The sequence below is a fragment of the Lates calcarifer genome, linkage group LG21 (assembly GCF_001640805.2).
Source record: "Lates calcarifer isolate ASB-BC8 linkage group LG21, TLL_Latcal_v3, whole genome shotgun sequence".
NCBI lineage: Eukaryota > Metazoa > Chordata > Actinopteri > Centropomidae > Lates > Lates calcarifer.
In genome coordinates this window covers 10,575,554-10,599,680 of record NC_066853.1, presented here as the reverse complement: position 1 = coordinate 10,599,680, position 24,127 = coordinate 10,575,554, and the positions used below count along the sequence as shown (strand labels likewise).

The 24,127-nt window shown below is 41.1% G+C and overlaps 1 protein-coding gene across 1 annotated transcript in view; it reads left to right on the top strand.

The window, feature by feature from the left end:
- Window positions 1–18,479, top strand: part of limk1a (LIM domain kinase 1a) — a 54,127-nt gene extending 35,648 nt beyond the window's left edge. The window contains 14 exon segments of the mRNA XM_018681195.2: window positions 5,991–6,100; window positions 7,481–7,505; window positions 7,507–7,697; window positions 8,045–8,150; window positions 8,718–8,929; window positions 9,263–9,449; window positions 9,750–9,836; window positions 11,871–12,002; window positions 12,223–12,282; window positions 12,748–12,813; window positions 13,240–13,408; window positions 13,582–13,637; window positions 14,321–14,478; window positions 15,028–18,479. Of these exon segments, the coding sequence (XP_018536711.1) occupies window positions 5,991–6,100; window positions 7,481–7,505; window positions 7,507–7,697; window positions 8,045–8,150; window positions 8,718–8,929; window positions 9,263–9,449; window positions 9,750–9,836; window positions 11,871–12,002; window positions 12,223–12,282; window positions 12,748–12,813; window positions 13,240–13,408; window positions 13,582–13,637; window positions 14,321–14,478; window positions 15,028–15,196 (1,728 nt within the window). The 3' untranslated portion in view covers window positions 15,197–18,479.
- Window positions 18,480–24,127: the final 5,648 nt, after the last annotated feature.

The following is a 24,127-nucleotide window of genomic DNA, read 5'->3' as shown; positions in this document are numbered from 1 at the left end:
TGGTGGGGAGGCAGGGAAGCAGATAGTCTCAAGGGGGCTGGCTGAGATGGTTTGCCGGTTGCTTCTGCAGAGTCTCCTTCCATCTTTATCTCTTTAATATTAGAGCTGAAGCTAAAGCACATTACTGTACGCTGCTGTGTTTTGTGTGTCCCTTTAAACTGGGTCAGTGTACTGCTCTTTAATTACAGATCTGTTCCTCTTTTTCTGTACGGCACTCCAGTTTTTTCTCTTCTCTTCAAGTCATGAAAAACTGATGAGCCATGGCACGCGGGCTATTTTTAGAGAGCATTCTTCCTCAGATAAAGTAGGATTCAAAGTGTGTGAGTGCATACAGGGATGGACAACAGTTGTCATGTTTAATAACTGTGTCACAGCACTGTGTTATTTTTATTTACCACCTCCGGTACACGCAAGCCACACTGTAAACAGTTTCCTCATTTCACCACAGTGGACGTGAGACTTGCAGAGAGGAGGGAAGAGGCTGAATACAACAGCATTTCTAAAGCTGAGGCCTGTGTATACTGTGGTACTGTACTGTTTGTAGCAGAAGGGGGGTTTCCATTCAGAGAGCATGAATGTGGCCTTCTGTCTTCTCTCTTAGGCTTTCAGTCTAATTGTATTTGGCTAAATGATGTCTTCTGTAGCTAGAAAGTCTATAAGGAGTTTTGGCAATCAGGATCGTGTCTGCCTTTGACTTTATTTCTGTTTCAAACAGCCTTGATTACAGCTACATTTTGATCATGCATTGTGTATTTAAGCGTTAGGAATTCCCTTCAACACATTTCTGGAATCTGATCCAGTTGTGGCTCTGTCTCTGTGGGGAGTATCAGGTACCTAATGCACATGTTGTTTTTACTATTTCTTCAAAACATTCACATGAGGTCTTTCTTTTTTCCAAACGCATTTCTTAAACTAATTCTACAGGCTTAGTCACATATGGACTGTGTTTTTGAGTTTAGCCAATTAAGGAGTCTCTGCACTAAAGTTCATTACATCAAACATGAGGTTAAGCAGAACCAGATCTCCCATCATTAAGTCAGGCCATTCAGGAGCACCTACAGCAGTGTTGATATGAGGTCATTGTGCCACATTTATCCGGAGCGGAGTGAAGTCAGAGGGTCCGGCTGGTGTTTATCGATGTGGAGGCAAAGGGACGAGGCAGAGTGTAGAGGTTCACGATGAGGTCCTGCGTATAAACATGCACACAACAAGATCATGCACTCAACATAAAGTTAAATAAATGAAATGTGGTGAAAACAGAATAATCTGAGGTTGAGACAGTGGCTGTGCACAGCTAGGGACAGCTTCATTTGATTGCTTTACATTACTGGTACAAAACACCCCCCAATCACAATCATTCAGTCAATAAAATGTCAGAAAATAATGAAAAACGTTCATCACAATTCCCCAGAGCTGACAGTGATGTCCTTAGATATCTTGTTTTGTCTGAACAACAGTCAAAAACCCAAAGATATTCATTCACACAGCATAAAGGATAAGAAAACCAGCAAGTATTGCATTTTTGAATATTTCATGTTTAATTTATTTTCCCCCATGCAACATTTTGTTTTTAAAATGCTTGCTGATGATGCATCAGGGACTCACTGATGTGTCAAGAACTCTGTTGCTTTAGTGTTAAGATGCTAGACTTCATGATTTTACAAGACTACTCAGAATTATTGGCACTCAACAGATATGACAGTCTCCTCTTCAAATATGTTCTTTATTATTTGCGATTGAACGATTGGCATCTATTGCTGCTCTTCATCTTTGTATTTACTGCCGGATCTTTGCAAACACACCCCTCTCATTACCAAACATAATCAGCAATGTTGTGAAGAAATGAGAACATGTCATGGCAAAGATGTGTGATTTGTTGAGAATGTGTTATTTGGACAACGGGAACAAAATGATTCAGTTTGAAATATGACAAATATAAAGAGCAACTAAGAAGTAGAAGTGAGAGATTTTTCATCAGCTGTTTAGAGGCCGTCAGCTCAAAGTTGACATTTTCCTGAATAGTTTTCAGCTCAAGTCGGACATTGTATGCAAGCTAATTGTAATGTCCAAAGTTGTGATTATCCAGACCTCAGCCCAGAAGAAGTTGACATCCTAAAGGAATTGTCTAGAAATCCACCAACATGTATCTTAACTGCTCAGTGTCTCTGAGAGCATTAGATGGTCATAAATTCCTCCAAAATGCTTAAAAGGGTCTCTTCACATTCCACAGCAGACTTAAGGTCATACATATAAATCATTAAAAACAAATAAAGCTTAAGGGCCCTAACACGCCAAGCCAACACCTCTCTGTGTCTGACCATTGCTGGCAGTTCTTTATGTGTGTGCTGCACAACTGACCCCTTTCACTCCTTGTAATTTGAGCATGTTAAATGTTGGAAACAATTGTTAAAACCATTTAGTGCAAATTCTACTTTATTTTCCCCTTTGCCTTTTCTTTATTTCTTTGATCAAAAGACCCAGAGACTGCAGCAGATTGTACTACAGTGTTTTAGAAGGGACCACCGTCAGTGTAGTCCCCTTCCAAATAAAAACCAAGACAGGGCTTTCCAACCTGGTAGTTGAGACCCTCCAAGGGGTTAGAAGAGGAATCTAAGAGGTCACAAGATGATTAGTGGAGCAAGAAACAAGAGAAAACAAAATTCTGCTAGTAAAAAAAATGTTTATTTTGTAGGCTTTTCACAAAGCGTTGCCATTTTTCTTGTGAAATAAAGATGAAAATAACTTAAAGCGCTAGTGGCACCAGCTCTTCATATGTTCAGACTCAGCATAGTTTGTCTCTATTTGTCTGTCTCTATATTAAAATGAGCTGCACCACAAAAAAGAATAGAAAAATATAGATAGGTAGAAAAAAAAATAGCAAACACAATTAGCAAACTGACAAAACTAACGCTAGCTTGCTAACATATGACTTGTTTAGACATGATACAGAATATGATCAACATGTCTCACAGTGATATCTATATTAATAATGGATCAAGAGTTACGTTTAATATACACCCCAAAACTATGTTACTACCTTGTACAGTGACTTTCTGTTTACATAGTTGATCAACTCAACAATGCCAGAAATTATTCCTTACAACAAATTACTTAAGCCACATTTCTGTGAATTATCTCATATTCTGGGGGCACATTGCACTATTTCTGAAGTCATGGTACCGTATATGACTGAGATTGCCATCACCCATGGCGACTGAATATTGTTCTCCAACTTGACCTGGATACTCCTGGACACTGTCGACCCACTCAGCCTCCCCCCCTCAGGGAGACACATGCACACGGTTTGGTTTGTTGCCACTAGACGAGGCCACGAGGCTACAGGACCGGCGAACACGCAGTCACACACTCATGTGCCTGATGAGCAATTCTGCAAATAATGGAATACACCCTCACACACACACATGAACACGCACTTCTGTGTCGAGCGAAGATAAAAAGTGGAACCAGTGGTGCGTTAATACATGTGATGTTTCTTGAATCGGTCTTTTGAAAGGCGTGAAGTGGTCACATGGTTTGACATCACACAGAGTGACAGTTTCTTTCCTCCTATCTGTCTTTATATCTACACTGTGGAAAGGAAGCATGTCCTAAATGTGAGGGCAGCAGCTGTCGCCTGTCAGATGTGGTTTTAAAGAGGGTGTGTGTGTGCGGACATGGATGTGTGTGGGGATGCGTGTGTGTGTGTGTGTGTGTGTGTGTTGCCTGCATGGCAAGCAAATGGCAGCCAACATGTCAGGTTGTGTAGATCCACACACCCTTTTCATCTCCGTCCAGCTGTCCTCTTTTCCTGTCTTTCCCATTTGTAGGGCGACACCTAAGTTACACACCACACATACTGCCAAAAATCACAGTTATCCACGTGAAAAAAATGTTGTATTTAACCTTTAACAGTTACAGTAATGTTAAATCAAACTTGAGTTAAGCCCTTAGATTCTGTTTATCCATCTCTCTTTTGTACTTTCTACTTTCTAATGTATTGTGTTTACACTCACTAGAAATGTTTGACAGTAATTGTTTATAGCTCCTTTTTATGAGGCTGCTTGGAGGACAAATAAAGAAATTAAGGCAGTCATTAAGCCCTGCAGCTGCCTCGTTGCCTTGTCCTTTACACAGCCGCTACATCTCATTCTCTCCTCCTGCTCTCTCTGTCTCTCCGCCATGATCTTGTGTTGTTAGCATGGCTGTTAAACAACGTGTACAGTCAGGAGGACCCCACTCTGGCTTTTATCAGCAGCAGTAAACCTTTTTACTCCAAAAACAGGAAAAGAAAGATTCAAATAAGTCAGGATGTTTCAATATCTTTCTCCTTGTATCAAAGCCAAGTGGTGGCATCTTTTCATGGTATTTAGCTGGAAGGAGCTGCTCCTATGAATTACTTAAAAAGCTGTTAATTAATAAGCTTGTACAGTGTCTTCCTCCCTGCAGCCTGAGGGCCCTTTGGCATGTGTTTATCTGTTTGTGTGTGCTCGTGGTTTCACTGCTGTTCTCCCAGGAGGGTGGGGCAGCAAACATATGGCCATAGACAATGATTTTATTGATTCTTTTGTCTTCACATTTTCTCCCCTTTTGTCTCAGTTTGCCCATTTAGTTTCACTTTTATTGACCATTTAGAAGTAGCTCTCTCTATCTGGGCAACTTTTAACGCCGCAGCTCACAGTTATGGCTGAGTCTGCTCCATGTCTGCATCCATGACAAAAAATGAATAAAATACTCAACCTTTTATGATCCAGGAATTTTCTCTGCATGTGCAACAAGCTAATTATTATTTTCATCATCGATTAATATGATGATTATTTTCTGGATAAATGTATCAATTCATTTGAATAAAAAACGTCAGAAAATAGTAAAAAATAAAATAATGCCTGTTATAATATCTGTCAAGTTTCAAAGAAAAAACGTCAAATACTCACAACTGAGAAGATGGAAACATTCAGCAGTTTATCAGATCAGTTTTCTCTTTATTGACTAATTGATTATGCTGCTCAGTTTATTTTAATATCCTCTAAATGTGCATTTTTAAAGAAATATTATATAACTATCCTCTTTAAGTCATGGGACTACAGACTTGAAAATGCTCATTTTCTTAGATTTTTCCTTTGCATTTAATTGATTATTCTGCATGCATTCCCCCTCCTCGATCTTGTTATACTGAATTAGCATTGCAGATCATTGCAGTTGAGAAGTGCTGTCATGGGGCCTGCTCCCTCCAAAATTTTTTGCCACTCAAAGCATAACGTGTAGCTCATGTTTAATCATAGAAACCGTTAGGTGTCTGAGTGGGTGGGTCATTTACATCGATGGCGGCGAAATTATCTGAAGGAGTTAAAAGGGTTCGATACTGATATGTGAAGGTGTGGGCCACTCAATCGATTTTCAGTCGATCAGAGTCACAACAAGCAAGGACACAGATTTAATGAGCTGTGGTAAAAATGGAAAGCTCAGTGAAGATGATATAGCGCTGATCTTTTCCTTTTTATGAGATTTATCTGATTTTAGCAGCCTTTGATTATCTCCTGTTGCTCCAAAGAACACCCAGAAATGAAAGCTCCAGCGGGGGCACCATCCCCTGATCTGCCAGAGTGATTAATCTGCTCGTTGCCTTTATTGTTGTTTGGCCATAACTCAATTCCCTCTCCTGTTTGCAAAACTGCCCTAAGCTCTGGATGGGGGATCTGGCTTTGGCAAACTCAATCTCCTGGCTTGTAACTGAGTATTAGCCTCAGCAGCCAGACCTCGCCCTACTTCTCCGACCAGTTATTAAAGCCTCATGCTGCCTGTTGCTCTGGTCACATCAAAAACACTGTTGTGAACTCCTGCCCTCCAGTGTTTTCTCTTTAGATCAGAGAACAATCTATTCAACATCCTTGTACATTGGTTTTTCACTCAGTGCATTGTTGTTTGCACGCAAGTTTCTGGGAAACAAATTGAACAGTGTTTGTTTATGTATGCGTGTGGTTTTTCTCTAACAGGTCGCAGGGGAACAGAAATATCACCCAGAATGCTTCACCTGTCTGAACTGCAGGACGTTCATTGGTGATGGAGACACATACGCTTTGGTGGAGAGATCCAAACTCTACTGGTGAGCCTCAAACACTGTATACTCAAAAAAAATGCATGAAATCTGTCAAAATCAACTGTAACATGTCTTGAGTGGCTGCAAAAGTGAGTTGGACAAATTATGGTAATTCGTCCAGTTTTAACAGCTGGCAATCAGTAGATAATGCTTGATAATGGTTTGTGCTGCTGTATTTCCCCCTGACTTACCCAGCTATTACTTGTTTTAGTTAATTTTCCTAATTCCCTCTTCTGCCACAAGCTAATCCTACTTGAAATTCCCTTTGAAGTGTAATAAAAACCACCAAAAAAACCTACAAGTAGCCAAAGCTGCCATCTTAAATTCATGCAGCTTATATTGTGCTTCAAAGAGCTTGTTGTCAACACTGTGACAAAATGTGGTGAGAGCTGACACAATGCTCGGTGGAAAGATCACAGCAACCACACTCTTAACACACATATTTGAGTTTATGGCTTAAAATTTATTTTTTTTTTTTCCAGCTAGATACACACAAGAACCTACTCTTAATGCAGATGTTCACAACTGGAGATGTACTATAGAAAATTGCTCAGGTGACAGAGAAGATCATCACCGTCTTTTTCAGTAAACCTGCAGATTCAAATCAGGAACATTATGAAAGTCATTAGTCTCTCACAGGTCCTGTAACGTGTCTGTAACAGGTTCAGGTTGTTCTTGACTTGTGTAGCTCTGGGGTCACGGTAGTGTGACTGTCGTAAGCCCCAGGCTTTAAAAACAGGATTAAAGCTGCACAACACAGAGATACATACAGACAGAACAGCCTTTGTCTTCTCCTCAGAGTAGAAGTGGATGATGACTGTGTGATTGAGTCAGATCATTTTATTTATCGAGGGATTTACATGTTGCCAGACCGGGTCGATTCAGGCAACAGCAGGAAAAGGAAATCGTCTATTGCGTAAATTGGTGAGGGATGAACGAGAGAATGGAGTGCACTCAGTGTTCTGTAAATAGGAAGGTCGTTCAGATTAGGTTTCACCACTAGTGTGTTAGTTTTGAATCACTTCATAGTTGTTGGTTTTTTTTTTTCATGAGTCATTCTTAAATTCCCAGCATTCTTCATGTTTTTGGGGGAAAAATAGTCTTGTTTGTAAACCAAGCTGACTGAGGGTCTGAACAATGACTGCACAGTGTTTTCCCAAACTGGGCTAAAGCAAACATCTCGTCAACAACATGTGATGCTGTAAAAAGTGTTGTAATGAGAACTCGACGTTCCTCTGACTTGCATGGACGCTTGTAAAGCCAGAACCCTCACGAGGACTGACATTTTCTGTACTTGACGACTTCTTTATTTTTCTCCCATTCTTCCTTCCATCCATCATTCCTTCTCCCCTCATCTGTTTCTCCTCTCCCTCTCTGGTTTACCAGTGGTCACTGTTACTACCAGACCATCTGTCACCCCGGTGTCGCTGCCGGACTCACCATGCTCGCGAATCCCTCACACGGTCACACTGGTGTCCATCCCAGCCTCTGCCGAGGGCAACAACGGACGCAGAGGGCGCGGTTTCTCTGTGGCCATCGACCAGCCGCTCAGCCCGAACAAGGGCTACAGCCCTGATCATGGACACACTGTCAGAGTCTCCCAGTGAGTCCATGTTTGTGTGTATGTGTGTGTATGTGTTTGCATATTTTGCAGATGCAATGTCATTTTGTGTTTACATGGGAGTAACAAAGAGAGTGTGAACAAAAGCACAAGTTGGAAATGAAGAGGGAAAGTAGAGAGAGGTCAGAGTGGTGGAGGACAAAGAATGGAGGAGGGAGGATTAAAAATGGAGGACAGGTTGATAGATGAGACTCATTTAAAATGTATAATCGAGTGGAAGGAAAAGGAAATGAGCAGAAATCCAAGTCACTGTTATTCAAATGAGCTGAGAAAGGTGTGAAAGAGTGCTTTTATCATTTTTTTTCTGCCTGTTGTTTTCCTTTATCCAGAGTGGACGCAGACTGCATCAGCCCAGATGTGAAAAATTCCATTCATGTTGGAGATAGGATCCTGGAAATCAACGGGACACCCATTCACAACGTTCCTCTGGATGAGGTATTCACCACAATGTTCCTGTGTCACTGTAACTGAACGAAATCACAGTGCATTAAATGTACAATACAGTATTTACCTAAACTAACCAGTTGTATTTGTATTATCTAGTGAACAAGAAATTTCTAAACTCTAATTTTATACTCTGTGACTGTCAATAAAAAGAAGTAGAACTGTCAGTTGGTACACACAGGAACTGACATTAAGAGGGCGAAGGAAGCAAAAACTTATGTTTTTAGTTTTGTTACATGAATAATGAAAGGAATCAATTTAAATATCTGTGATCTGCTTAATATACCTGTGTTACTAATGGTTTATGGTTTAGCTCTGAGCAGCGGTAGATATTTCTCTTTTGTAAGAGGGAAATCAAATATTAATCCATGCTAGGGGCATTAAGCAGCAGAAGTGAATGTTTCATCTTGTTCTGAACTTACAAATAGATCCAGACTGAGCATTAAAAACCTTTACTTCATCCATTAGACTGTTTCTTCAGCTATAAGAAATATGTCTGCTGTTCTAATTTTGGTGCTGACCAGCCCATCTTTAAACAACCCCCCTCTTCCTCTCCAGATCGACCTGCTGATCCAGGAGACGAGTCGGCTGCTGCAGCTCACCATCGAGCATGACCCTCACAGTCAGGGGCAGGAGGGAGGCTCCTCGGAGGCTGAGGAGCAGGTGGATGGGCCCCTGTCCACCCCTTTCTCCGAGGGGCCCAGCCCCATCCTGCCCATCACCCAGCCCCCCAACCCCGACATCAGCAACCTGAGATCCCGCATTATCACGTAAGAAATACAAACCAGATTTAGTGCTTTAGTGAAGCACTCGAATTTATGTACTAAATGTGCAAACATTTAAATGACTATTACAATGTGGTGATAAACTTTATTGCTCAACTTACAGTTGTGTCATCAGGATTAGCAGCAGTTTACTGAAGTGTGTGTTAACACCTTAAAACATTTTCATCTGCTTTCAATAACAATGAAGTCAGATGAAAGTTTCCAAGTGAAATCACAGCGGAATCAAACAGTCATCAAATATCCCTGCATTCTTGCATCCTCCTCCTTTCCTTTCTTTTCTCCTCACCCTGTGTGTCCCCCCACCTCCCCACCCTCCAGGCGGAGCTACAGCATTGATAAGTCGCCAGGCTCCAGCAACGCAGCGTCCCCCATCTCCCAGAGGAAGGATATCAATCGATCAGAGTCACTCCGCGTCGTTTCAAACCGGACACACCGCATCTTCCGCCCGTCTGACCTCATCCATGGAGAGGTGCTGGGGAAAGGCTGCTTTGGACAGGCCATCAAGGTAGATTTGGGGGATTTGAGAGGCACTGCTGTCATACTATTTTCATGTGCACTGTGCATTGTAGTCATCCTTAAAAAGTCCAGAAGATGGCAGCATTGAGATAAATGAGAAGGTGGGGAGAGGCAGGGCAGGAGGTTAAACATTTGTGGTTTTAACACATGTTGGACTTTTTAAAATTCCCATGCTGACATCTAGTAGGTGGAATGGAAATGTCACAACCAAGTGTTTATTGGTAATATTACATCAGAATAATGTCTCCCAGCCTGTTACTCAACTTGAGTTGATGCGTCATTGTTATAGGTGACCCACAAGGAGACAGGGGAGGTGATGGTGATGAAGGAGTTGATTCGCTTTGACGACGAGACACAGAGAACATTCCTGAAAGAGGTGAGTAAAGGAAGACAGCCCCAGATGTAACAGCATTGAGAAACATAACACTTACTTAGTTGTATTCAGCTGTTAGCTTGTCCTCTGATAAAAAAAAAAAATATTAGTATGATCAATGTTAGATATTGGTGATGATTCAGTCCAGGTATTTAAATCAGTGAGGCAGGTTTGTTGTTTGAAATTTCTTGAACCAGCTAGGACAATCTGTGCAGAGAAAGTAAAAGAAATGTTTTGTGCATGACCAGGAGCTAAAGATTGTGGTTAAAATTAGCAGCGCCTCCGTGTGAATGTGGGGCATGACTGAATAAAAAAAGGGGGAGTTTTCTTGCCTGAATAATTGAAAGTAAAATACATAAAATTACCTCTGAAACAGGACAAAAGGCAGTGTTAACATCTTCCCGTTCTGTCAAAAATGAATGATGGGCAGAATTTATTTTACCTCCTGCGCAAAGCTTCATCTCTGTCCTGTCCTTCCATTAATTTGAAAAGATAACACGAAGTGACTCATGCGTATAAGTTTAGACTTCTGTAGGAGTTTTTGAGTTATTGTTGCCCTTGAAGGAATCTAAATTACGCCTGATGTTCCTGTTTGATGTTTAGCATTGTACACTCCCTCATTAAGTTACAGGCCTTCTAATTAAGATGTTTGAAGTTTGCAAAATTGGTTCTGCTTTGGTTGTGTGTGTGTGTGTGCACTGTGTGTGTGGGGCTGCAATAACGCTGAGTCTTTGCTTTGTAATTGGTGTGAATGACGACAGAGTAAAAGAAGCGGCTATAAAACAAACTTCGACCACAGTTAAGCATGATTATTACTCCCACAGGCTGTTTGTTTGTAGGTGGCCCACGTCTCACATTACTGTGTCTCTGTGGTGAAGATTGGATGAGAATGCACCAAACATTTCAGACTAAGATATCATGAGGCTTGAATGTTAATATTTCAGGTTTATGTCTGTGTGTAATAGTGTCTCCTCCTTCACAGCCCAACCTTCAGGGAGGGAAATGTTTTATGGGGTGTCAGGGTAGTGCTCTCAGCAGCATCTGTAACATCTTAAACCACACTTGCAGCAGTGAACTATGCAGGAAGTTTCTCTGTTGCTGTTAAAATTTGAATAAATAAAAATAGTAACAGTGGAAACAAGTAAAATGCACTTGAGTGTGTAGTGGAGACAAGGCTTTTGTTTGGCTTGTGTCACTGATATTTGGTTTAGTTTTTTAAGAATCAATCGCAGCTAGATCAAGATGCTTTTAAAGTAGTAATGACTCTGTAAATCTACTCTCCAATGTTCATTCTCAGTATCATTAAACTGTAAGTTATGAGGAATAGTTCAGCATTTTGGGAAATATGCTTATTCACATTCTTGCTAGATGAGAAGATTCTCTAAGGTAAATCTAAAGCTACAGCTAGCAGCCAGTTAGCTTAGCTTAGCACAAAGACTGTTCCCAGTCAAGAAAGAGTCCAGCACAGCTTATCGTTTTTACAATTTGTACAGATTAAGCATACAAGATACAACATCTTAATTTGTAAGTTTTAGAGGTGTTGATATTTTGTTACCTTTGGACAGAGCCCTGGTTTCAAGTCTTTATGCTAAGCTAAGCTAACCAACTGTAGCCACAGTTCTCAACAAGAAAGTGTATGTCCCAAAATGTCAAACTATTCTTTTAAGGTTTTATTTTACCCAAAGTCTAAATATGTTTTTTTATGTAGTATCAGCATCCAATGTTGTGTGTTTCTGATTTGTAAGTAGAAAGCCTACAGTAACTGCAAAGAGTGGTGATGCTGATACTAAGTGAGGCTTCAACTCTCACTCAGTGGTATAACTGAGCAGATAGTGAGATCATATTAACTTCAGCATTAACATTTAACAGTCCAAGTAAAGTGTAAACCATCCTGACAAGTGAGCAAATCTTAAAATGACCCTAGAGCAACATTTACAAGATGAACTGCTGTGATATCTCTAATGCTGATCCAGAGAAGTTATGTCAGGCACAGACGATGCATGTGACAGTGTGATATAAATACTCTTTTTTTCTCAGGTGAAGGTCATGCGTTGCTTGGATCACCCCAACGTGCTCAAGTTCATCGGAGTCCTCTACAAGGACAAGAGACTCAACTTCATTGCAGAGTACATAAAAGGAGGCACCTTGAGGGAAATCATCAAGAAAATGGTGAGAGTAGGGCATGTGCCTGCAGGAATGTGAATGTGTCTTCTTCCTGCTCAGTATTCAAAATGCATGTGGAGGACCTGCCAGTAACTGATGGTCTTGTCTTGGATTGTTTTCAGATGGAGTCTTAACAATGTAATTGTGTAGTGTAGTTTTCGTTGTGACATGATAAACCAGCAGCAATGAAAACAGTGGCAATTCTTTTCTATTTTTCTCCATACAGGACAGCAACTATCCCTGGAACCAGCGCGTCAGTTTTGCCAAGGACATAGCTGCTGGGATGGTGAGTTCAAAGACCAAAAAGTGCATATAACTCTAGTAGTTTATATTATCAAAAACTGTTTTTTTTTTGTTTGTTTGTTTTGTTTTTTTTGTTTTTTTGCGTCGATGGATGCACCATCAAGGGAGGGTGCATTGCTTCCTGTGATCTATACTGCTGTCTCCCTCTAGTGGGCATGCTAGTGATCTGCAACACTTGTCATAATGTGTACTTTTCTTTTCCATCACCGGAAATTACAGCATGAATTCCTGCTGGATTAGACCATGGCTTCTTAATGTTTTCCCTCGATATGAGCACAATGATGAATGTCGTGCATGACTGGATTACTGTATTTACAACACCAGTTACTTGAGATGAAACAAGGCGGGATTGTTCCTCTTGGCATGGGTTTGAGATCACCACTAAAAGGCTGTTTGTTTATTTTTTTTATTCTTCCTGTCTTTCTGCCTTCTCCTATCTGTCATTCAGTCATATCTGCATTCCATGAACATAATCCACCGGGACCTGAACTCACACAACTGTCTCGTCCGGGAGGTAAGAACTTGTGTAGTCCTGTACACTTAAAGTACGTGTGCCTGTGGACATACCTGTGTATATACAGCATGCTTTCTTTGAGGATTGCACCTGTCATTTGCTGGGGCAACTCGGACACAAAAATAAAGGGTGGCATTGTTAGCAGTAGCTGGAAGAGACTAAGCTTCTAAAAACACACTCCACTCAAGTACCCTGCAGTGGAAACTTCCAGCGTACCCTGTTCAAACAGAAAGATCATATGAAAACAAAAGGTTTGTGCTTTAGAGCTCATGTGTGAACTTTTTCTATACTAAGAAAAATTAGAAGCTGTTAGTTGCATTTCAGACTTTCTTAACGGGTGTTTGAAACACTCTCTTGCAGTAACAAGCATGTGCACTTGCAGCATGGCATTAACTTTTCATGGTGTGTTTAATTTTCCTTGTGTAGAACAACACGGTGGTGGTGGCGGACTTTGGACTGGCTCGGCTCATGGTCGACGACAAGCATGAAGAGAAGCTGTCGCAGGGGAAACTGTCAGGTCTGAAGAAGCCCGACCGCAGGAAGAGGTACACTGTGGTGGGAAACCCCTACTGGATGGCTCCTGAGATGATCCACGGTACGATCTACTGGGACACACGTGTCCCCTGCTTCTTCATTAATACCTAGATACTGATTTATTCAGTTATTCCAACTATACCCAAATCTACAGTCAGTGCAGGGCTACATTTGACTGTATATAATATTCCTTCTAAATACTGACAGCATTTGTCCTTTGTTCCTTTTTCCCAGGGAAAAGCTATGATGAGAGAGTAGACATCTTTTCCTTTGGTATCATGCTCTGCGAGGTAAGTGACCCTCTACTCTCTGTAGTAATAAAAACCTTTGGATTTCAGAGAGGTTATCATTTGATTAATAAAATCAAAAAATGCTTGTAAAATGTTGCAAATAGTTTTACTTTACTTTAGTAGTTTGCTTAACTGTCACTTGCAAGAGTTTCTTTCCTCGTCACTCAACATGAAATCCTTTGAACCTGTTTAAAACCCTCTGGAGTCTAAGGCATTCCTGTAGCTTTAGACAGTAAGACAGTATCCAGTTCAGTTTTATGAGTATGAATTTCCATATATCTGAAGGGGATTTTCCAGAGCCCTGAGGAGTTAAAGATATTCACTCCCTGAATGAAAATCCTGCCTCAAAGTGTTGTGGATATTGAGCCTGGCCTCACACTATGCACGGTTGGTTCAGTCGCTTGAAAGCCCCAGAATATGACTTCCCCAGATGGACACCATTAGTGAATAGCGCAGGGATTAGAGAGAGCAGAAACACAAAGTTGTCTTCATGTGGCCTCTGAAAGGCAGGCAGATGGTGGTTGTGGTCTTTCTGGAGCAATCATCTTTACTTTGGAAGGTTTACTGGTTTTCAGCAGACCTGCACGAGAGGACTACCTTCACCCTAATAGAGAAAAGAGACTGTGACACTCGTCTTAAACTCCTCTAACTCTTTCTCTTTTTGATTGTCTTGTTCCCTCCAGATAATTGGCAGGGTGAACGCAGACCCAGACTACCTCCCCAGGGCGATGGACTTCGGTCTGAACGTGTCTGGTTTCCTGGAGCACTTCTGTCCCCCAGATTGTCCCCGCGCTTTCTTCCCCATGGCTGCTGTGTGCTGTGACCTTGATGCAGACAAACGGTCAGACATCTACAACAGATTCATAATTAAAATGTTACTGTGTCTAAAAGGACAGTTCACCCAACATATATGCCTACATATGTCTTTGCAACACTAGCACCAAGCACAACAACATTAGCTATGACTGTGTTGTCTCTTTGCTCGATTTCACATCCATATTTGATCTCTAGTTTTTCTTCTTCTTTGGATTAGGCAGATTAAATGCTACACTATCTGTGTTTTGTTTTTTTAAATGGCTGTCACAAAATTAGTTCGACATGACCTTTTTGGTCACGATGATCCGAACCTCCTAGACCAGCAAAGTGTTGGTGCCACCCTTGAACAAGTTTTCTTGGCCGAGTGCCGGTTCTTTGGCTGTCGAAACACAAAGAACTGGTTTGCGATCAGGCACAGGCTCCGAAACAGCCCTCAAACTGCCTCGCTGGAAATAGGAGATAAAAACATAACTTTTTTTAAACGCTCTTTAGGGTGAACTGCCCCTTTGATTATATAAAAAAACTAGAAAATATGAATAAACCCATAATCCATACCTGTTTTCTTAATCCTTAGCCCTGCTTTCTCCAAACTGGAGGAATGGCTGGAGAACCTGAAGATGCACTTGGACATTGGTCTGCCCCTGGTGTCTGAACTGGACCAGCTGCACAAGGCCTTCTGGGAGAACCACAGTATCACACGCCCTGAGAACGGCCTGCACACCCACCCCGAACAGCCGGAGTAGGACTGGACATGATGGGAAGGCGTGGGAAGTTAGAGATAACCCCCCCAACAGGGTGGCGACCGCCTGCCTCAGGTGGTGCAGTGGCCGGAGGTGTCGTGTAAATACCCCTCCAAGTTTGGAGCAGATGCAGCGGGCTCAGGCTGGCTCAGGCTTAATGAACAGACTCAGGGGGATGAATGTGGATGTGAAAAGCCACCCGTGCGAGATGCACACACACACACAAACAAACACACATTCATTGTCAAATCAAGAGACATTACTCTATGATAGCTAGATTCTGCTGCACCCGAAGCTAAAGTGGAACACGTCATATGCAATCAGACCCGACTTTAAAGTCATGACTCAGCTCCTGAATCATATAGGTTTTACATTAGTAGTCAACCCATTCAAAAATACTTGCTGTAGTTACTGTTGTGTGTATGTGGATAAAGTAGTCCAAAAAACAAGGCACAAAGCAAACCTGCAGCCTCCTCACTTCAGGCCTCTACAGAGTACATAGTGCAGTATGTGTTTGCAGGTGTTTTCTGTGTGAGTTTGGTTTGATTTTGCTTTTTGGTTTGGATCTCAAAACCGAAACTTAGGAAAAAATGCAAAGGGGAGGGGCCCAGTCTGCCACTGAAGACACACAGGTTGAGATCAACTCGCTGTCCACTTGTACAAGTCAAACAAAAACCTTTCAAGCTTTAAATAGCTCGCTGAAGAGTGCATGACTGTAAATAATGCTGTCAGGTCAGATCCTTGTTCATCATGTCCCCTCTGACCTCAGACCTACTTGTGTCTATGGCGCTGCCCCTCTCCCTCATCTGTTGTGTAGCACGGACGCAGCACTGAGTTACACATCTGTCAGCGTAAATTCGGTACATTGTCTCCCCAATTTTAAGAGCTGTTGGTGTATCTCATTCATATTGACGTGGCATCTTAGTTCATGCATTCACACCAGTGTACATAGCTGGCGACATTGTAAATGTTTTAAATATTGTAAATGTACAGACATATTTTATATACGTAATGCTACATTGCCATATTTTTATTGGCCGACCAGTTGAAATTAAGGAGAGTAAAAGTTTGACTGCAGTTAAAAAGGCACAGCCGAAAGTTTTATTGTTTTTTTCGTCACCACTGTGGCAGGTTAGAGGTTTGAGATATGAGGAATCTTAAAACCACAAAGCATCTCCAACCCTCAGTTCAAGCTCAGTAAATGTTACATTCTGTTATTTCCCTCCATCAAACGTTTCATCGGCCCTCTCTCGAGTTTTCATGTCGCCATAGATGTGTGCTGGAGTAAAGTTAATCATAATACTGGATTATTTAATCACATCAAATTGTTGGAAAGGGGTTTATCGCCCTTTTTTAACTTGCTGAACTGAATCTGCACATTATGATCAAAGCAAATTATATGTGATATGATGATTTTGAGGGTCGATTTGTTATTGATTCTCTCTCGTCTCATGTACTGTACAGTAGTTCAGGTGTGTGAATAATATCACCAGGTACTGTCTCATCATGTTGGCCGTCTCTCCTCCTGTGGATAACTCACTGTTTGTTTACATGTAAATGCAAAGCTGTAAATATCACTGTATATATGTACATGTCTGTCCTCATCTCTGTCTGCGTGCATCGCATAAATAATGTGCACTCCTCAGAAATAATCTCCTCCACTGGTCAAATTTATCTCTCGCACCTTCGAACATAAGATTTCTGTCTCTAATGGTTTTTTTGTTTCAAATTTCCTGCTGTTGTTTTCACAAGCTGCATGATGTACTAGGTAGGTCTGTTCAGTTTCTACACCGAGCTATTTTTGTCTCTAAATATTGTGATTTTAAATAAGAAATCAAAGATCGAAAGACAAAAAAAGTCAACAGAGAAAGCCAGGCTAAAACAGAAATGAGAAAAGAAAAACACAGCATTTGTTGTTTTTATATATATATAACCACTGAAATCTTTTTGTATAGATTTGAGTACTTTAATTTGCACTATATTACCAAATGGCTCTTTGGAAGCTATGTTTATTAATTTCCTCTCTTGGGCTACTTGTGATAAGGAAATAAAATATGTTGGTTCAGGTTGATATATGAATGCAAGACACTGATAGAGCCTTTCAACTGTTAAAAAAAAGGGATCTGGGGAATTCATCCTCTTGATAGCAAACTGGACCATGTGAGGATTAGTGAAGTTTCTGATTATTTAGATGCATTTTTGTGCAGTGTTTTAGCTTTTTAAAACAGTTTTAGCAGGAGCCTGTTTGATCCCAATGTGATATTATCGTAAGTAAAGTTGTACATATGTGGTAGTGTTGATTATATTTTCCAAGTCTCCAAAATTCTTAAAAGTGCTTTCATGTCTCAGCTGAGTAGCTCCTGAGACACAAGGTTTTCCAGGTCTTTGCTATCAAGAGGATGTGATGTCCCAGCTCTGCCTGCTGCCTACAGACTGGTCCTTTGTGAAAGATGTTCTGTGTTGTTTCTGACTGCTTGGTTTCATATGTGATGCCCACAGAGGCTGCAACCCGCTGCTGGTTCCTTCAGATAATAGAGCACTTAAAAACTGGCCTCTCACCTCTCACCTCCTCATCACACTCCTTTTGGCTCAGGGCCGTAAATTTTCTGGAGCTTAACTTCACAATTCAGTTAATTCAGCAGCTTTATAGGAAAAAAAACAGTGAGACTCAAAGAGCATGTGACCCTCTGTTAATATATAGGCTGATACCACAAAATAATGCTTCTGTAAAACACGCCCCTCCTGGTTGATGTGTTCGTCCGTGGGCATGTACTGTACATGAGCGGCTTCTGCCATGTTTCTGTCTCCATCCCTATCTGAGCCATGTTGAGCATGTTGGATGTGTCTGTGAGGACGTGTTGATGATCAATGAGAATGTTTTCAGCAGCACTTCTTTGCAAAGGATCGTTACCTCTGAACAATGCTGTGCCTTTGTTGTAAGCTAGCCTTGCCAACGACTCGAAAAACGTGAACTGATTTCCTTTTTTTTTAAATGTATCATAAGTGCAAGCCTGATTCAAGTGGATTGAATATTATTGCTGATACTATGTTGTATGAGATTCATCTTGTTCTGTATCATATTTATATTTTCCAGATCTCCATTGTCAGTTTTGATATTTTAATATTAGATTTTTTTTTTTTTCTTATTTAATTTTTTTTACACAAGCTGTGAAAACAATTCTGCACTTTAATCCTGAACGTGAACATTTAAACTCTGAGGAGGCGACTGTTTTTTTCCCTTTTGTCACAGCTAAAAATAAAACTGTTGCTCCTTAAACAAACCAAAGATTCAAAGTATTTCTTCATTGACGGTGTCTCTCAGTCACTCAGTCCACTGTCAGGTGATAAAAGGGCCCCAGAAAGGCTTCAGTTTTGTTTTCTGTATTCACCCTGTTGTCAGACTTATTTCCACCACTGAAGCAAACACAGAGAACAGAGCACAACAGATCTAATAATTTGTGAGTTCACACTATAAGAGTGCTGCCTTACCCTGGTCAGAGAAAACATGTGGGCTACATAAAAGTGGTAAAAGTAGTGCCTGGTTCTGCTTGAAAAAGAAATATGTTTCTAAATCAACCACCAGATGTCACTATCCATCTTTGCTGTTCATTTTATGGTAAAATAAAAAGGATAAGAACCTCATTCAGTACTGACAAAAAATAAATACAACTGGATCTGATCTCCCAAACATGTATACTGTGTACATACACCACTGTCACTCCCTCTACCACTACAAATACAGTAAAATACCAGTGGTGGAAGAACCATTCAGTTTTTTACTTAATTAAAAAGTGCAATGCCACAATATAAAAACACTCAGCAAATATATACTTAAAGTATCAAAAGTAGTCTTCAGCACAGAGAAATGTCCCTGTGAGTGTAGCTTTGAGTATATCAATCACCCATCCATCAACAATGTGTTTAAGCTCAAATATTTATACACTGTTTGGGTAGTTTAATATTTTACAATGCAGTGTGTTTTAAGTTCTTTGTATGTTTTGTATTTAAAATATAAATTTGTGAAGCAACAACTAATCTGTCACATAAAAAGTTACATTGTTACCGCTGGAATTTTGTGGTTAAGAGGTACAAAGCAGCATAAAATGGAAATAATCAAGTAAAACTGCATTACCACCACTAATGGTACTATACATAATAATAAAACCACCACCACCACCACTAATTTATACATGCTGTTACCACCACCCCTACTACTACTATTACCTCCAGAGCTAGTACCACTACTATTATTACTACTCCTACTACTGCTGTTACTGCAACTATACCTCTACTTGAGAATAATGATATTAATAGGGGTTAAATGTGCTAACCTACCACATTACGAGGTTTTAAAGCCGTGTCTTTGATGATAAATCATAGTAATATTTCAACAATAACCCTATGAATGAACTGTTTTGTTTCATTGATAATATTCTCTGGGTCTAACAATTACCTTACTATCTTTGTTAATTTTGGCAATGAACGGTTCATTGTATTTCCTGCAGGTGCACGTGACCCTTCTCCTATCACATCCACGTGCGATTGTTTTCATTTCGACGCTGCTGCTGCTGCTGCTGCTGCTGCAGCGGCCGGTGTCTCGCGACGTCACTGGCCCGGCAGGCAAGGGGGCAGGATCGTCAGTCCGTGTTGCCAGTTTGGACGCTTTTCCGCCCAGCTGGGTTACTTTTTCTATAGTTGTACCGGTAAAATGGATTTGGTGTGTGTTATTTGGGAAGCCTTTTGTGCTAGTTGGGAGGTTGTTACATAAAAAAAGTCAGAAATGTGAGGGAGGTGTGGAGGGAGAGACACGAGGTACAAATACTGTGTGAATTTAAAGGGGAGGTGCATGCAGGTGTTCTAAAACAAGAGAAAGTTAGTTATTGTAGTGTGACCTGCATATCAACAGATAATATTCAGATTCAGTGTGATTTGCTCGTTCAATTACTTCCGAAACTCACACGGAAATCATAGGAAAAAAGACGGTACTTAATTACAAAACTTCCCTGAGAATCCTCGCGTTTTTAAGTTTTCTTCAGTATCAGAGACATGTTATAATAACTGTTGCTATGTCCAAATGTACATTGCAAACAGGAACTGCTAATAGAGGAGTCGGCATAGTTAATATTCAATTATAGTGTGTAAAAAGAATCAGGGTTCAAGTTGTGGCCCAAAGCGTAAAGGACTACTTTTTTCAGTCAAACATGGCAACACTGTCTTCAGTGTGTGTGTGTGTGTGTGTGTGTGTGTGTGTGTGTGTGTGTGTGTGTGTGTGTGTGTGTGCGTGCGCGAGCGAGTGAGTGAGCGAGCGTGCTGCTACCAAACACACTCTCACTCACACACACAGTCACACAGGGGGGACGGGTTTGTCCGGTCAAACACAACACACAGACTGTCATTTCACCACAGTTGTCTTCAGATTGCCATAGAGAGACAGGAAATTAAGGAAATACCGAAGAAGAAGAAGAAGAAGGAGGACGCAGCCGCTGCCGTTTAACTGAAACTTTGAGCGATGGAAAATTCGTCCAGCAACAACCGGTTTCGGTCCGCAATGTTCAACCACGGTGAGTCCCGTGCCATTATCACATCTGACACCGCATGTGGGATGTTGTATTTACGCAGGTGACGCTCGTTTGCTGTCTTAAATCACCTCTTTTCTGGACTGACTTCAATCAAACCAGTGTATCTTCCATTTAAATCGTGCTTTTTATTCATTAAGGACACACGGGGGTGTAGCACGCGCCGTTAAAACGCATCACTGTCCTGTTACCAGGCCTGTTTGGCTTCTGGTCAAATTTTATCCAGGTTTATAAACCGAACATGTAAGAGTGCTGATTTCATTATGGGTGCAGAGGAATCACTCTGCATTTGGTTCTGCTGAACGAAAATCCCTGAAAAGCCTGGCAGTCTGAGAGTCCACACGGGACACGGCAGCAGCAGACTGTAATTCTGCAGTTATGCAAGAACGGTACCAAGACTCGCCACACTAAACTATTTCTGGACCACGAAGATATAGCTGGATTGCACCGATAAACTGAGGGCTGCAGCTGGATTGAGGTCTGCATTAAATCCCTCACAGACTCGCCTCGTCACACTGTTTGCTTATTTATTCTGCAGCAGTCGTGAAACAATCAGTTCTGGCTCAATTTGTTGTGTCAAGAGGCTTTATACTTAGGTCAGTGGTAGATTTTCACCACCTAGCTGCGTTGTTTTTCTCTGTAAGGTCAGAACATGAACATTTAAAATGGCTTTATCACAGTCAGCAGCTTCCCTTTGATACTTAGCAGCAGGATCTGCAACTAAGGATGATTTCCATCATCTATCATTGATTATTTGGTCCAGAAACACCAGAAAACTGAAAAATAGCCTTCATAGTTTCCCAGAGCACAACATGACATCATCAAGTGTCTTGTTTTGTCTGATCATCATCAGTCCAAATCTTCATCTTCATCTTCAAGAAACATTCTCACATCTGAGAACCTGGAATCAGCAAGACGTTGCCATTTTTGCTTTAAAAATGACTCCAGTGATCAATTTAATATCAAAAATACTGGACAATCCATCTTCCTTTGATTGAGTAATATCATTTAATAGCAAGACCATTAATCAGGCTGACTTTATTCTAGACATCTACTCAGCTCAGAGTGCGTCCCTGTGGTGGCATCAAAGGCATTTCCTGTCTCAAACTGCATCAAACACAGATCACCTGTATCTTATCATGTCTGAAAACTGTGTTAGCTCTGTTCTCATCTTATGAGCTCTTGATCTGTGGAGGTTATTTACTCTTCAGTCTCATGTTATAGCAAAAGCTACTGGAGGCAACAGTCACACTGAAACATCTGGCTCGTTGAAACTGCTGCCCCGTGGCGTATATATACGTAGAGGGGCGGTGTGTTGGAGAGGACAAAGTGGGAGGAGATGAGTGTACTTGTGCAGATAGTGGACAGAGATAGTGCTGAGGTTCCAAGTATGGTTTTCTTTGCATGTATTGGTTATGGCTTATCCTGCACCTCAGATTTAATGATCACATTTGACTATAAATATAAGTCAAATGCAGTAAAATCTGTGGTAGAAGCTTTTAATTTGCCCATTTCTGTGTCCAGTTGTTCCCATTTATTCACCCGCTAGTGCTGTATTCATAGATATATGACTACATGAATAGATCTAAATATAACACTATATATTACTGCATTGGTTTAACCCAAAACCATGGAAGTAACCCTTCATGGACAATGAGAAACAGACATATTATAAGTCCTTGTTGCATGCTACAGAGTTTATTTACTATAAGGTCAGTTGTGTTACCAGAAAAAGAAACTGCATGCACAAAGATTCAACTGTGATTCAACTGTGGCATCTTTGCAAGTTCAGTTCAGAACCACCTCAGATTTTACATCTTGGTGATAAGTTCAAATGTTAGTTTTTCCACATCTGACTTCTTGTGCGCTCCTTACATCTGTTTCAGCTCACTGGAAAAAATCTTCTCTACATCTCTTTAGTGATATTTCCTTGCAGAGTTAACTCACGTCAGTCAGGGTGTTTTACTGAACTGACTCGTGAGCTGTAGGTGGAATGAGATCTGCTTTATTAGCAGCCTGTAACCCCATTTAACAAATAAAGCTACACTGGCTGCTGACATCAGGCCACACTCACTCAAAAACAAAGTCTGTAACTGTGAAAGGCACCAAGCAGGAATATGAGTGGTGTGGATGGGTGGCACAGTCAGCAGTGGCTAACATTCCTCAGGGAAAGCCTTGTGGAGAGATACTACCGTCCTCGCCGCTGTCTGTGGCTCTGCTGACAGCATCACTGGCGGAGGACCTCTGCATGTAGGTCAAGAAATGAACCGCAAGAAAAAATTGACAAGTGAAGCAAGTGGCCGTTATAGTGCAGCGCAGGAATTCCACGTTGATCACATGTTCTACATCCCTGTAATAAGATGTTTTCAGATCTAAATTTGCAGACGTATTTGGAGAGTTGTGGTCGTGGACGTTTGAATTATCTGGTCATTTGTTTGCTCTGTCAACAGTGCACAGGAGTCTTATTTGCATGTCATCCTGTAGCAGTAATTTCACTCAGAGTGCATGTGGAGCAATAGTCGTACACACTGATGCCAGTTCTGTTTTAAAAAGCAGCAGCAGCGGTAATATGCAGCTCATACATTATATATTGTCCATATGCAGGGACCACTGAGGCGCTGCCTGTCAGCCGTAACATTGCTGCTGTTTCTGAGGTGGTTGTAAATGTTGGCAGAGGCCATAATGATATTTCAGTCCCCCGACCTGAGGCTCAGCACAGTCTGGTCTTACAGGCAGTGATGGTCCTGAGTTTAAAGTAGTGAATCAATAATTGTAACACTGCCAGTAAGTTTCCCAGGACAGGCAGCTTGAAGTAAAGAAATTTTTTTTGCCACTTAAGAACTGAAAGAATTAGTAAATGGCAAACATCATGAATAATTTGGACCGACATCTGCTCCTGGCTGATTACTGGAGAGGCTTACTGATGGGAAAGTGCCAGTTTCATGACTGAACGTGCCACACTCCTGCTTTGTGTCCTGAAGCAAGACCCCAGCAGGGAGTCTTCTCCGTGTGGAAATGTTAGTTTTCCAAACGTGTGGTCTAGTAACGATTAATACACGCCATTCTCGTTGTCGTCGAGAAGTGACCAATTCTGCAATATCGCACTTATGCTTGACTGAATTTCATGCAGCCTTTGAAGCTTACAGTCTTTTGCAGTATCCTCACTCAGGTTTTATCACAGACATATGTGTACACACACACACACACACACACACACACACACACACACACACACTGGTGCTGGCCAAAATCTGGACACTTTCTAATCAAAGATTAGTTCAATATGTGTCTGTTAACAATTCACATTTGCATTTAATTGCGATATTTTTGCTTAGAGAGCTTTGCACAACTCAGTACC